This window comes from Halichoeres trimaculatus, unplaced genomic scaffold, assembly GCF_033239565.1.
Source record: "Halichoeres trimaculatus isolate MK-OKI-2021-1 unplaced genomic scaffold, fHalTri1.1 fHalTri1_scaffold_1, whole genome shotgun sequence".
NCBI lineage: Eukaryota > Metazoa > Chordata > Actinopteri > Labriformes > Labridae > Halichoeres > Halichoeres trimaculatus.
Genome location: NW_027437179.1, coordinates 16,790,384 through 16,803,272, shown reverse-complemented (window position 1 = coordinate 16,803,272; position 12,889 = coordinate 16,790,384). Strand labels below are relative to the sequence as shown.

Below are 12,889 nucleotides of genomic sequence, written 5' to 3'. Positions count from 1 at the left end.
ATTCTTGTAATGACTCACACCAGCAGTTTACACTTCCTGTGACTGAACTGCTGCACTATTTGAAAACCCCTTTCAAAATGTCGATGCTGTGTTTTGGAAAAAGGTGATGATGATGTAATGCTGCTTTTAAAACCCCCAGCGTGCAAATCCTAAGCAATCATAGGACCTAGCCTGGACGGACTGCAGGTGATGACTTCTGTCCACTAGATGGTGTCTAGGACCCACAGATTATCTGAAGATAAACCCTGTTCCTCATTTCCTGACTCTGTTTCAGATCCATGTGAGTCAAACAGAGTTTTCATGTACTGATTTTTAGAAATTGATTCCTGCATCAATTGCGCATCAAGCTAATAAAAGTCAGCAGAGGATTTAAGCAGGCGTATCTGCTGAATGGTGAAACAACTGGACTCATCTCTGACCTCTGCCTCTGCTTATTAAAAAACTTCTACAACAAAATCAGCGAATACACAATAAATATTTGCATTGTGCTTTTTGCCTTTTGTGATTCAGGATCATGTAATTGTTTGACTGGTGTGGCCTTCTGTGTTGTTGCTGTGTCTCTTTTTTGGACAGGCCTTTTGGCAAATGGAAGTCTAGTAGGTGCCCAAGGGTGGCCATGGTCCCTTTGAAATATGATTGGCCCCTTCATAATCTGATGTTTCATAATCTAATGTTTTTGTTTTTAGATAAGAGAAAGAGGGAAATGGAGGGAGAGGGGGTGTTTTCTTCTGATGGAAGGGACTGTTTTTCTTTTTAATTTAGTCACAGCTGCATCACGGTTGTTTGTAGTCAGATAAAAGAAGGCACTGCAATGCAATGACAGATTTAGCTTAAACTGAAGCATATGTTTCACTTTCACACATCAGAGTAGAGGTCAGCATCGCACTTATGGTTTCTCTGTTTCTAAATCAGTCAAAGTCGCTCCTCTGGACAAGTGTGGATACATCTCTGCGTAGTACTTGCTTGTGGCTGTCAGTACGGAGAAACCACCTTGAGGGACAAAAGAGGTTAACTGTCTCTGTAACGGTTATTTTTTGCGGTTTAGGCTGAAACGTTCACACATTCACCGCCCACACACACACACACACACACCACAAAGACTGATGAAGATATGAGTATGTAGAAATCAGTCCTGTGCTTTTCTGTGATGTGCTTAATCTAAAAATGAACATTGGACGAAGTGGACTGCTTAACAAAAGTTGTAACACTGGAGGAAAAGTGCAAACAAAGAAAAAAGACATTTTATTTAATCATCAACACAAAAGCCCATTTATAACAAGCAACAAGGATAAGCTGCTGATCCAGACTGGATCCGTCTGGAACCGCAGAAGTTAAGCAGAGTGTAATCGGATAACTCAAATTCAAGATATGCTGAGTGTTTGAAATTGAAAAACACAAAAAAAAATTTATGAATGCGCAAAAAAATTCATGATCTGAAAAAAAATTTCAAACTCTGAAAAAACATTTCACAATCTGCAAAAAAACATTTCAAAATCTGAAAAAACATTTCACAATCTGAAAAAAAACATTTATGAATGCACAAAAACATTTCACAATCTGAAGAAAACATGAATGTGCAAAAACATTTCAAAATCTGAAAAAACATTTAACAATCTGAAAGAAAACATTTATGAATGCACAAAACATTTCAAAATCTAAAAAAAAAACATTTATGAATGCACAAAAACATTTAACAATCTGAAAAAAAACATTTATGAATGCACAAAAACATTTCAAAATCTGAAAAACATTTCACAATCTGAAAAAACAGTCATGAATGTGCAAAAACAGTTCAAAAACTGAAAAACATTTCACAATCTGAGAAAAGCATTTATGAAATGCACAAAAACATTTCAAAATCTAAAAAAAAACATTTATGAATGCACAAAAACATTTCACAATCTGAAGAAAACATGAATGTGCAAAAACATTTCAAAATCTGAAAAAACATTTAACAATCTGAAAGAAAACATTTATGAATGCACAAAACATTTCAAAATCTAAAAAAAAAACATTTATGAATGCACAAAAACATTTAACAATCTGAAAAAAAACATTTATGAATGCACAAAAACATTTCAAAATCTGAAAAACATTTCACAATCTGAAAAAACAGTCATGAATGTGCAAAAACAGTTCAAAAACTGAAAAACATTTCACAATCTGAGAAAAGCATTTATGAAATGCACAAAAACATTTCAAAATCTAAAAAAAAGCATTTATGAATGCATAAAAACATTTCAAAAACTGAAAAACATTTCACAATCTGAAAAAAAAAAACATTTATGAATGCATAAAAACATTTCACAATCTGAAAAAAAAAACATTTATGAATGCACGAAAACATTTCACAATGCGCAAAAACGTTTGAGGAATCATGAAAAACATTTTGAGAAACCGGAAAGGGTAGGACCGTGGCTGAGCTTAAACGGTCATCCAGCGTAAACAGAAAGTAATGTAAGATTAATGCCTGATAGGCTTCAAATAAGCCAATCAGAGACACGTAGCATGGTCCTACCCTTTCAGGTTAAGCATTTTTTCAGATTGTGAAATGTTTTTGCGCATTCATAAATGTTTTTGTGTATTTTGAAATGTTTTTTTCGCATTGACCTTCAGGGCCACCGTATAACCCAGTATATTTAAAGGGTTTCTAAATGAATATCTTTTCTTGATTTTCTTTTGAACTAGAAGTTTTTATGGAAGTATTATTCATGTGTTGTAGCCTAATCTAGTCATTTATGTACTACAGCAGCTATTCCTCCCACAGTGTCCACTCATACCTTTTATTTCTAAATGAAAAATGATTCCCTGTGAATATGGAAACTGTTTTTTTAAAGCATCAAAGCTTTTCTGACTTAAAAAATAAAATAAAATCATTGAAGGGGACAGAGAAAAGAACAGTGTTAAACAAAGAGGACACAAGGAAAAAAAAAAGAGTCAGAGAAAAGGAAGGAGGGGGAGGGAGGGGGCTAAAGAAGACAAAAATAACAAAGGCATGTGTCTGTCTCTCCTTGGTATTTTCCACCCTGTTACATAAATTCCCTCCATCCCTCCTTCCTCTTCCCAATCCCTTCCTCCCTCAGCTCCTCCCTCCTCCCTGTCATTGGTCAGCTGGTCGACTCCACAGAGCCTCAAACTTATTCTCTCCTCCGCCAAGTGTCTCATCGTGTCTGCTGAGGGAAGTGGGGAAGAGGGGAAGGAGAGGCGCTGTGTGGCTCTCAGCATCAGTCACCGTGGAGCCCTAGAGGAGGTGGGAGATGATCGGCAATCTCTCTGCTGACCTGCCGTCACACACTGATCATCTCTGCTTCATTAACTCAGTTACGACTCTTCAGCAACATGAGCTCCTCTTCTGCCAACCTTCACAACAAACTCCTGCCCTGTGAGTCTTTTCTCTCAACTTCTTCATCCTTTCAAGAAACTTGTAGCTTGATATTGGCATAGGTTTTGTTTTTTTCATTTTATATTAGAGCAGAAAACTGATAGAGGAGATCATCACTGACCTGATTTGTCTTTTGAAAGTATAGCAGAGATTGGGATTGAGCAGTTAAAGAAACGGAAAACAAAAAGTGAAAACATCCTGTTTGTTCTGTTCAAGGAAATAGATGTGGAAGAAACAAGCTTTTTCTTCTTGAAGTCATTTTTAAAATGTCATTTAATGATTATGTTTGACATTCAGTTTCTACATTAAAGAAAATGTTTTAAAGAAAAAGCACATAAGAAGAGTTTGCTCACTCTGTTTTTGCAGTTTACTCTTTGTATAAAATAAATCAGATGTATCCCACGCTCAGTCATGTATAAGTTCAGCTGTGTGTGTTTGTGAATGTGTTTGTGTGCTAGGTCCGATGTAGACGCTGCTGTCACTGCTCAGTCATTGTGTTAAAAAGCAGCTCTTGTGTTGACGCTTCCGAAAGTGACGGGTGTAAGTGCTGTGGCAGCCCAGAATCAGACAGGAATGTTGAATCATCACCCTGAGTAACGCTGCTAATACCAAGCCAACAGTTCATACTCTCAGTGCACAGGAACAGGGATGAATTCATACACACGCACGCACACACATGCACACGCACACTAAGCAGGCTTGGATTGGGGCCAAGCTGCAGACAAAGATCTCTTATTTCTAATGGGATTGTGCCTGAAGATCTGATCAGGGGTCTGCTGACTGCAGCTTGTTCCACAAACACACAGACCCAGATTGAACATGCAGCACACAGACCTGGAAGTGAATAAGTCCCTGTGAGATCACTGTGTGAATCCATGAGGCTAAAAAGGATCAGGGCTGGGACTGTGGAGAAGACGCCTCCCATCTGTTGCTCGGCCTGCAGCCTCTGGTTCTCCACACTTCCCTCCATTCACTCACTGTGGTTACTGTGGGAATGTGCCAGAGAGTGGCACATCCGTGTGCTGTGGAGTGATGGGTTGACCAGCTGTGGAGACTGTGTTACAGACAGCATGTGTGGGACGTAGAGGGAGTATTCTCTGGTGTCCCTGTGTTCTTGGCTGGGTCAGATTTGAACCAGATTGGACCACAGGGTGAAATTCTGCTTGACGAGTAAATTAGAGGACTCGAGATTCATATCATGTCTGGTCTGTATCTCTAAATTGATCAGACTCTGAGGAATTCACTTTCACTGTTAAGCAGCTCTGATATCAAGTGACTGAAGCTTCTGAGCCGCAGAGATACAAGAGGGACCAAAGTGAGCTCACTGAAGAGAGATAAAAGAACATTATGTTTTACCCTCTTTAGCACTATTCCTTTAAAACGCAATCATTTAAGTTTCCTCTATACAACTCTTTGTTCCTTTACCTTAGTTTGACTTATTTTCTTGTACAGAAGACATGTCTTACAGCAAAAGATAAGGGACAAACTTATTAATTAAAAAAAAAAAAAATCAAGATTTGAGAATGAGATATGGTGGTGTATGTGATGTCAAGTCTTAATGCAGAAGCTGAAATATCCCATTAAAGTACACTAAAACATCAGCCAGCCCCCTGCTCTAAGAGTTTACCCCACCAGTTCACATAGTTCACCTATATACAGGGTGTCCGCAGGGTCTTAAAAGGTATTAAAAGTTGATAAATCAGTTGTGGGAAAATTAAGGCCCTTAAAAAGTATTAAAAAGTCTTAATTGTAATGTTATGAGGTATTAATTTTATTGGTATTCAAGCTTTGATTCCAAACATATCCATGAATATTTATTTTATTTATTTTCCTCCTTGTGGCTGTTACAAACTAACTTGACACGCCAGACAGACAGTTCCATATAGGCTATCCGCCAAGGAAATCGTCCATCTGGTTTGAAAATGTTTTCAGGGTCTGAACCTTCAAAAATAACCACACCTGGTGATTGGACAATCATTCTGCTCGTCACATTCATCACAGACCAGCGTTAGGATCTAGAAAAAGCTTTAGCATCTCAAAATATTTCTCTCTAGATCATAAGTTTCTTAAGCCTCCTGAGAAAATTTCTCAGACTTTTGAGGACCTGGGATCTTGGATTCTTACCATTTAGAGAAGGCTTCCCCAGCTTCCCCTGAGCTTAGTTGTTTTGGAACAAATTTTCTTTGTTCAAATCTCCTTTTCACTGGATACACGATGTGCGATAAGGTATTTATCAATACAGTTATGTAGCGCTGTTGTTTGAAACATGACAACAAGCAAAGTTGTGATTTTGTGAGGCGAGGGCTACATGTAGCGCTAGTAGCCTAACATATCCGTAGGCTAATGTGACATCAAACTCAGTTCGTACAGTAGTTTTGTTTAGTAGCCATCCATATGTAGCGCTGATGGAAAGCACATAACATCTCAAGCACTTGTCCTAAACTTTGACAATGATGAAATAAATTATTGGTTTTTTTCCTGCAAGTTGGCCTTGAATAACTGCTGTTACTTCTTGTGGGAATGGAAATGTCAATTAACCTGCCTTTAGTTTAATTTATTCTTTCATGCTTCATTCCTGCTCAGCGTACCTAATTTATGTTAAAATGCACACTACACCTGTCAAAGATTGGTTGCTAACAACAGCTTAAAGTTGCGATAAGGTCTTAAGACTTTTAAAAAGGTTTTTTAAAAAGTCTTCAAAAGGTATTGAATTTAACCTCAGGATTTCAGCACATACCCTGTATATAAAATTTTAAAGGGTAAGATCTTAGGAGGAGCCTGCAGCTGCCTAAACCTAAATGAGTAATGTGGAGTGTCTTTTTTTTAGGCTTTTTATTTTACTTTAACCATGATTTCATTTTTTGGGGGCATCTAGTGTTTTTTTTTTCAAGGTATTAGGAATGAATTGTGACACAATTATTGTTCAAATTCTGCACGGAGCCCTTCAAATTTTAAGTTTTTCTAGAAAAAATTCCCTCCAAGTTGTTTCAGTGTGCCCTTAGAAACGTTTGTTATGAAAGACAGTGAAAGCTATGTCAGCTCTCTGTATACACAGAGAAAAGAAAGTTACCATGACTGAAGTGAAATTTCCTGATATTAAGCCACAGCGCAGCACAAAAAAGTGTTAATTCTTTGGTATGTTCCCTCGGAAACAAGAGGAATGTTAAGAGGATCATCGGTTTTCGATGTGAAAAAAGCTCACATGGCATAGATACACAGATTATTCAGCCCTGCAGCCTGTCAGCACTTTAAGTTGATTATTATTGTGTGATTATACTAAACAGCCAAGCATGGAAGGCTGAGTAAGATTCCCATCTATTCCACAGTCTGAGCTGCGAGCCCCAGGGAAACAGACAAGCTCCTCTCATTAGTCCTCCAACAAATCCATCCTCTCGCTGTTCAGCTCAGTCCTCTGTGTACAGACACAGAAAACGCCTCCAGGCATACACTGAGAGTTCAAAGCCCAACACAGACACGCAGCAGTTACTGGTCATGTGATCGTTCTCCCACATGTGTAAAACATGGAGCACAAAATCAGCTCTTCAGTCGGTCAAAATAAAGAGTTTGATCACTGATGTGCTATTGTCAGGGGTGAGGAAATGCTTTATTCCAATAAAAAAGGCTGATATTCCTGGGCCTACAATCAAATAAAGGTTAAAAAAAATTTCAGTTCAACACATGGACCCTAATTCTGTGGCTTGAGGTGCTTAAGGCAAATTAACAGAGATTAAAGGAAACAAACCCAGCATAGAAGAAGTTGGAATTGTTGTTAGAGCTCAGAGTTTTACAAAAGAAATGATATAAAAATATTAAATTATAATAAACTAGAAAAGCACTCAGAGGGCACAGACCTCTGCCAAGCAAATTGTGATTGTCACGCAACACTTAAGTCCTACTTTAATGTTATACTCCCTTTCAGCAGACTGTCTGCTACAGTTTGGTGTTAGTTGCAGGTTTGTACAATAATTTTTTACCTGACAGTGTTGAAAATTATGATGACCCAGTACATATTTCATATTCCAGATCTTAGTATCCAGAATATTGCCAGGATCTGGATCGCACTTTTTCATCAGTCAGAAATTATCGTGACCTTGTCTTGTATTGTTTTGCAAAGAAATCTGACCATTTATCATGGAGTTCTGTAGACATGATAAAAACGGCCCTATCTCACAATGATAAAGAATTCTTTAAAACATCCTGGATCCAGACAGTGATCCGGATCACCTCAAAAATTTAATCAGGTCTTTCTTATCCCACTTTGAACATTTCCTGAAAACTTCATCAAGATCTGTTTGTTGCTTTTTGAGTTATGTTGATCACAGACAAACAAACTCAAAGTAATATAACACATTTAATGGCCAGTGCTTAAACACCACTAACTATATTCTCAGACCAAATGTTATGCCACTTTCCTACTTGATGGTCTGTAAATTCCCATAACCCTTATTCATTTCATACACAGCTACACTGTCATTTGATACGATTTTTACCTCATACATCACTTTTAGTGGATAATGAGCTCTGCCATTGTATTTTTTGTAGAGCTGCAAAGCATTCAAGTGTTATTAATCATCTCCATCTCATAAAATCCTATACACGTCCAGGGATTTCTGGCAAAACTCTTAAAGGGCAACTCTGTTTTTTTGACACCTGGACCTTATTTATAGGTGTGTGCATGCTCATATACTCACTCAGACAAACATCGTGCAGCTCGGAGTCCTTCAGAAGTTATTTAGATCCAACTGATTTTAGCTGCACTTAGCGGGGGCCACGGCAAGGGAGCCTCAGCGCGGGACATAATCTCTGCAAAATCGCTCATTTCGGCTGTATTTTTTCATCCATCGCCAGTGTTATCACAAAGTCAGCTCGTCTACCGTTTTCAGGTGGGTCAGCTGACCCAGAGCTGACCTGGTAAACAAACGTTTGACGGTTGTCCTTACCGGTTTGAGCCTCAGTACACGGACGAGGAGCTCCATGAAAGAAGGATACAGAGGGAGAGAGACGAAGAGCTGGCTTGAGGACAACAAACAGGAGCACGTCCACGACTCAATGCAAACTGGTGGTGCGCTTGTGGACAGTGTTCGCCTATGGCAACAGAAGAGGAGTGTGTTTGTGATAACGATGGATAGCGATGGATGAAACAATAAAGCAGAAATGGGCGATTCTGTAGAGATTATGTCCAGCACTGAAGCTCCCTTGCCGTGGCCCCTGCTAAGTGCGGCTGAAATCGGTTGGATCTAAATAACTTCTGAAGGACTCCGAGCTGCACGATGTTTGTCTGAGTGAGTATATGAACATGCACACACCTAAAAATAAGGTCCAGGTGTCAAAAAAACGGAGTTGCCCTTTAAGAAAATTACAATCCCTGAAATCTAAGCCTGCTACAAATCCACACTTGATAACGATAGTACATGGTGGTGGACGCAGCCAATGTTAAGTCAGTGCACACAGAGGAGAAAGTCTGGAGAGAGGCTGTGCTGCTTTCCCAGGAACTGCGTTAATGTTGAAGTGGTCACCATGACAGAAGTCAACACAGTCTCTGTTTGTCTTCCTTTCTTGTTAAAGCAACATTTGAGACGGATGATACTGAGTTAGTTCCATCAGATAGTTAATTCACTCAGAGTCACAGATAAATTATTTCACACGGTTTAGCGTGTACTTTTCATTTTCAGTTACTGAACAGTGTTGGGTTTGAAATTATCACAGTGGGTTACAGGATTTGATAATCAATAAAAACATCATGTGAGTGATGGTTAAGAGTCAGCTGGTGGTGCTTGTTGTGCTGATCAGAACTCATGACAGAGTGGTTGTGGGAAATGGAGGGCAGTGGGACAGGACACTGACCCACAAATAGTCCTATTGTCAGGAGTGAAGGAAAGAAGGGGTTATAGCTGATGTCATTGTTGTCCAGACGGACTGGCCTGATGGTGCTGGACACAGCTTTGTCCCAACACAAACAGCCTGATTTAACATGCAAACGTAAACACACACAGGCATGTGCAGAAATGTGGACCAGACAGACACACCAACACATCAACAGCTGCTATTAATAATTTAACATCCTTGCAACTGGAGCCTAGTAAATGGTGTTTCTTTTCTTTTTTTTGTTGGGAGACTGGAGAGCCAGTGAAACCAAAAATAAATGTGTGAGGCAGAGAGAGTGGTCCATTTTACAAGCTTGGCTTGCGTCCACCTGTCTGGTCCACTTCAGTGCAAAGTGTTTTCCAAAGATATCAGCAAGAAATGTGTTTGGAGACAACAGCCTCCAGAAAAAAACAGAGAAAAGTATGAACCAGAAGGAGAAGCTCTTGTTGTTAGAATAGGATGAGTCTTTTACCTGTATCTCACATGGAGACAGTGTTAATTACTGTAACAGGCTTGGCAGAGAGACTGATCCACTAATGACCAGCTGTAAGATGTTAACAGCCGGCTGCTGCTGTTTGAGTCGATGTTTAGCTGGAGGGCATGAAAGAGACTCCCTGTAAAAATAACAAGACGTCCTCTTGAACAGAATCTCTTCTCCCTGCCCACTCCATCTCTGAAACCCACACCCTTCTGTTGGCTCAACCTCTCTCCCAGCATATTACACTTTATAAGACATCCTCCTCTTCCTTTTTAGCCTTTTTGCAAGCGCCGTTCTGTCCAGCCTGACCTTTCCTCCTCATTCCTTTTAAAGCTTATCCATGTTTACAGTCACTTTCTTGCTTCTTGTGCACTCTCATCGGGAAAGTATCCATGTAAAAAAAACATATCACTGCAGAAATATCTCATTCAAGTGGCCTCTGCCCAAACATTCGTGACTGTCCTGGTGGTTTCTTAGAAGTGATCATCCTACCAGACAACACACAGCATGTGTGGAAGGAAGTCAGAGAACATAACGAACTAGAAAAGCACTCAGAGTGCACAGACCTCCGCCAAGCATATTGTGATTGTCACGCAACACTTTAGTCCTATTTTAATGTTATATTCATAAACTGAATATAGAGTGGGCAGCGTGGCTCCACCATTTACCATTGTACAGTTTTAAAGCCAAAAAATCTCCCATCGGCAGCAGTTGTGAAGCAAGAGTCCGCGCAATAGAGACTGTGAGGGATTCTGGGAGAATCTGAGTGGAGCCGAGAGACAAAAATAGTTATTAATTTCTTTCCAGAGTCTAATCACTTCTTGAGTCTACCCCCCGACATATTTTACAATTGCCCCCAAAAATACACAAGAACCGCAGCTGTCAATCATCGTTAAACATGACGTAGAGCCTGGTTTTAAACCTCTTATAACTAATGAAAACGAAACTTTCAGAAAATAAAGGACTTGAATACAAGGCAGCCAAATTATATCTTCAAATCAGCAACAACCAGGCATGAGAAACTTTTCTATGAGGTGAATTAATTTTTTTAAGTTTGACCACAGCCCATCTGGAATGACAAGCGAGAAAGATTTTTTGTCCTATACTACAGGCAGCCACCAGGGGGAGCAGTTTTTGTGGCTACCTCTCTTGGCGTCCATTTTTTTTACAGTCTATAATTTTACTTCCTTTCAGCAGACTGTCTGCTACATTTTGGTGTTAGTTGCAGGTTTGTACGATAATTTGTTACATGACAGCGTTGAAAATCATAATGACCTAGTACATATTTCATATTCTGGATCTTAGTATCCAGAATATTGGCAGGATCTGGATCATACTTTTACATTTGTCAGAAATGATGGTGACCTTGTCTTGTATTGATTTGCAAAGCAATCTGACCATTTATGCTGGAGTTATAAACACATAAGGTGAAAACAGCCCTATCTCACAATGATAAAGAATCCTTTAAAATAATCCTGGATCCAGACAGTGATCCGGATCACCTCCGAAATTTAATCATTTCTTCCTTATCCCATTTTGAACATTTCCTGAAAACATCATCAAGATCCATTTGTCAGTTTTTGAGTTATGTTGTTCACAGACAAACAGATGGACAGACAGACTCTTCCAAAAACATAACCTCCTTGGTGGAGGTAAATACAATACGGTACATTTTTTTGATATGGACATTAACGTCAAACATTAAAAATAAGCATAAGACTTGAGCCTTGTCTTAGATTTTATATCACACATAGCTTTTGGCTCCTCTCCATATACATCTGTCTGAAAGTGAGCCAGAATAACTGTTTTCATCATCCACATCATAGAATTAAAAAAAAGGTGTCTTATCATTTTAAGGACATTTTAAAGCATTTCTTAGCTAAGTCATTGTTTTGTGTGTTTTTGTATCATACTTATCTTCTTACTCTTGTGTCCAAGCACATGAACATGCTCAGACATTCAGTAGATGCACATAAAGTGTCTTTTCAGAAACATATTGGTTTTAATTTCCATTTATGTATCTTTTAATAGATAAGAGAGACACACAGTCCTGTTTACAGAGGGTAAAAAAAAAAGGAAAGGGTGAGTTTTAAAAATATTTCTGCTGGCACAACAGCAAATGAAGCTTTTCCTGACAGTCTGGTACTTCATGGTGTGATGACTGAAGCCACACACTGATGTATGAGCCACTGCCAGAGCCGTTTTAACAGTGATGACCTCATCCATTTGTGTAAGGAAACCACTTCTCAGAAAAGTCCTCGGCTTGGCTCGAATAAATGGACTCAAACTGAGAGTCTGGCAGACAGCTCTGTAATCACAGCAGAGGAGGAAGCGATGGCTTCCACTGAGGGTTTCTGCTAAACTACAGTTTACCGAGGGGTCGCAGCCAGAGCTGCTCTTCTCTGTAACAAGTGTAACAACAACTAGATCATCTGGAGAGGCGCTTTTCTCTGGTCCTGACCTTCCCTTTCCTGTCACAGGGGAGTCTGTGGGCTCAGTTAGAGCTGTGAGGGGCTAATGGCAGCCTGCGGGTGACACCCAGCCCTCCTATCCCGTCGTTTGGCTTCCAGATCAATGTGAAGCCTCTGTTACTGTGCAGTTGTTGCCTCTGGAAGGGAATTTTGAAAGTCGTCTCTTTCTCTCTGATTCTTGTTTTCTTTCTGAAAAATATGCTAAATAACAGAAAACAGGGATCACACTTAAGGTGACAGAGCAATGGATGATTTCAGGAAGGATAATCTGCCAACAGCCATGCAAGATTCTTCCAGGAAGTCTGACTCATTATGACAACTTTCATTAAAAATGTAAGAAAAAAATTGTACAAGAGAATTCAACTAGTAAAGAAATGTAGCTAAAGATGTAACACCACTGAGTGTAATAAAGGCTGAGCTGAGGTGAAGTCACTTTGTGTTATTCAAAAATGATTTCCTGCAAATGACATCTCCTCCGAGGAGTGCCTGCCTGTCTCGCTGTCTTACATCTCAGCTTTTGTCCCTCTCTGAATGGACTCTTTCTCTCTCTGCCCCCTGAGCCGAGGTCTGGATTTGTCTTCATGTGGGAAGGCAGAGTGCCACGCACACACATCCGGTCCACTGTCTGTCTGTTTCAGCCCCTCTGCATGTCCAGCTGGTCCTGAGCCCCGACCTTTGACCTTTTCTCTCACA

At 39.6% G+C, this 12,889-nt stretch overlaps 1 protein-coding gene across 2 annotated transcripts in view; it reads left to right on the top strand.

Moving 5' to 3' along the window:
* Positions 1 to 12,889, top strand: part of LOC141797672 (dysbindin) — a 28,166-nt gene that overhangs the window by 7,847 nt on the left and 7,430 nt on the right. Inside the window, exon 1 of one of the 2 annotated variants that reach the window (XM_074679277.1) lies at positions 3,141 to 3,382. The exons of the other annotated variant lie outside the window; for it this stretch is intronic. Coding sequence (XP_074535378.1) covers positions 3,340 to 3,382 — 43 coding nt within the window. The 5' untranslated portion in view covers positions 3,141 to 3,339. Of the gene's footprint in view, positions 1 to 3,140; positions 3,383 to 12,889 lie in introns of those variants that run through there. 2 annotated transcript variants of the gene reach the window in all.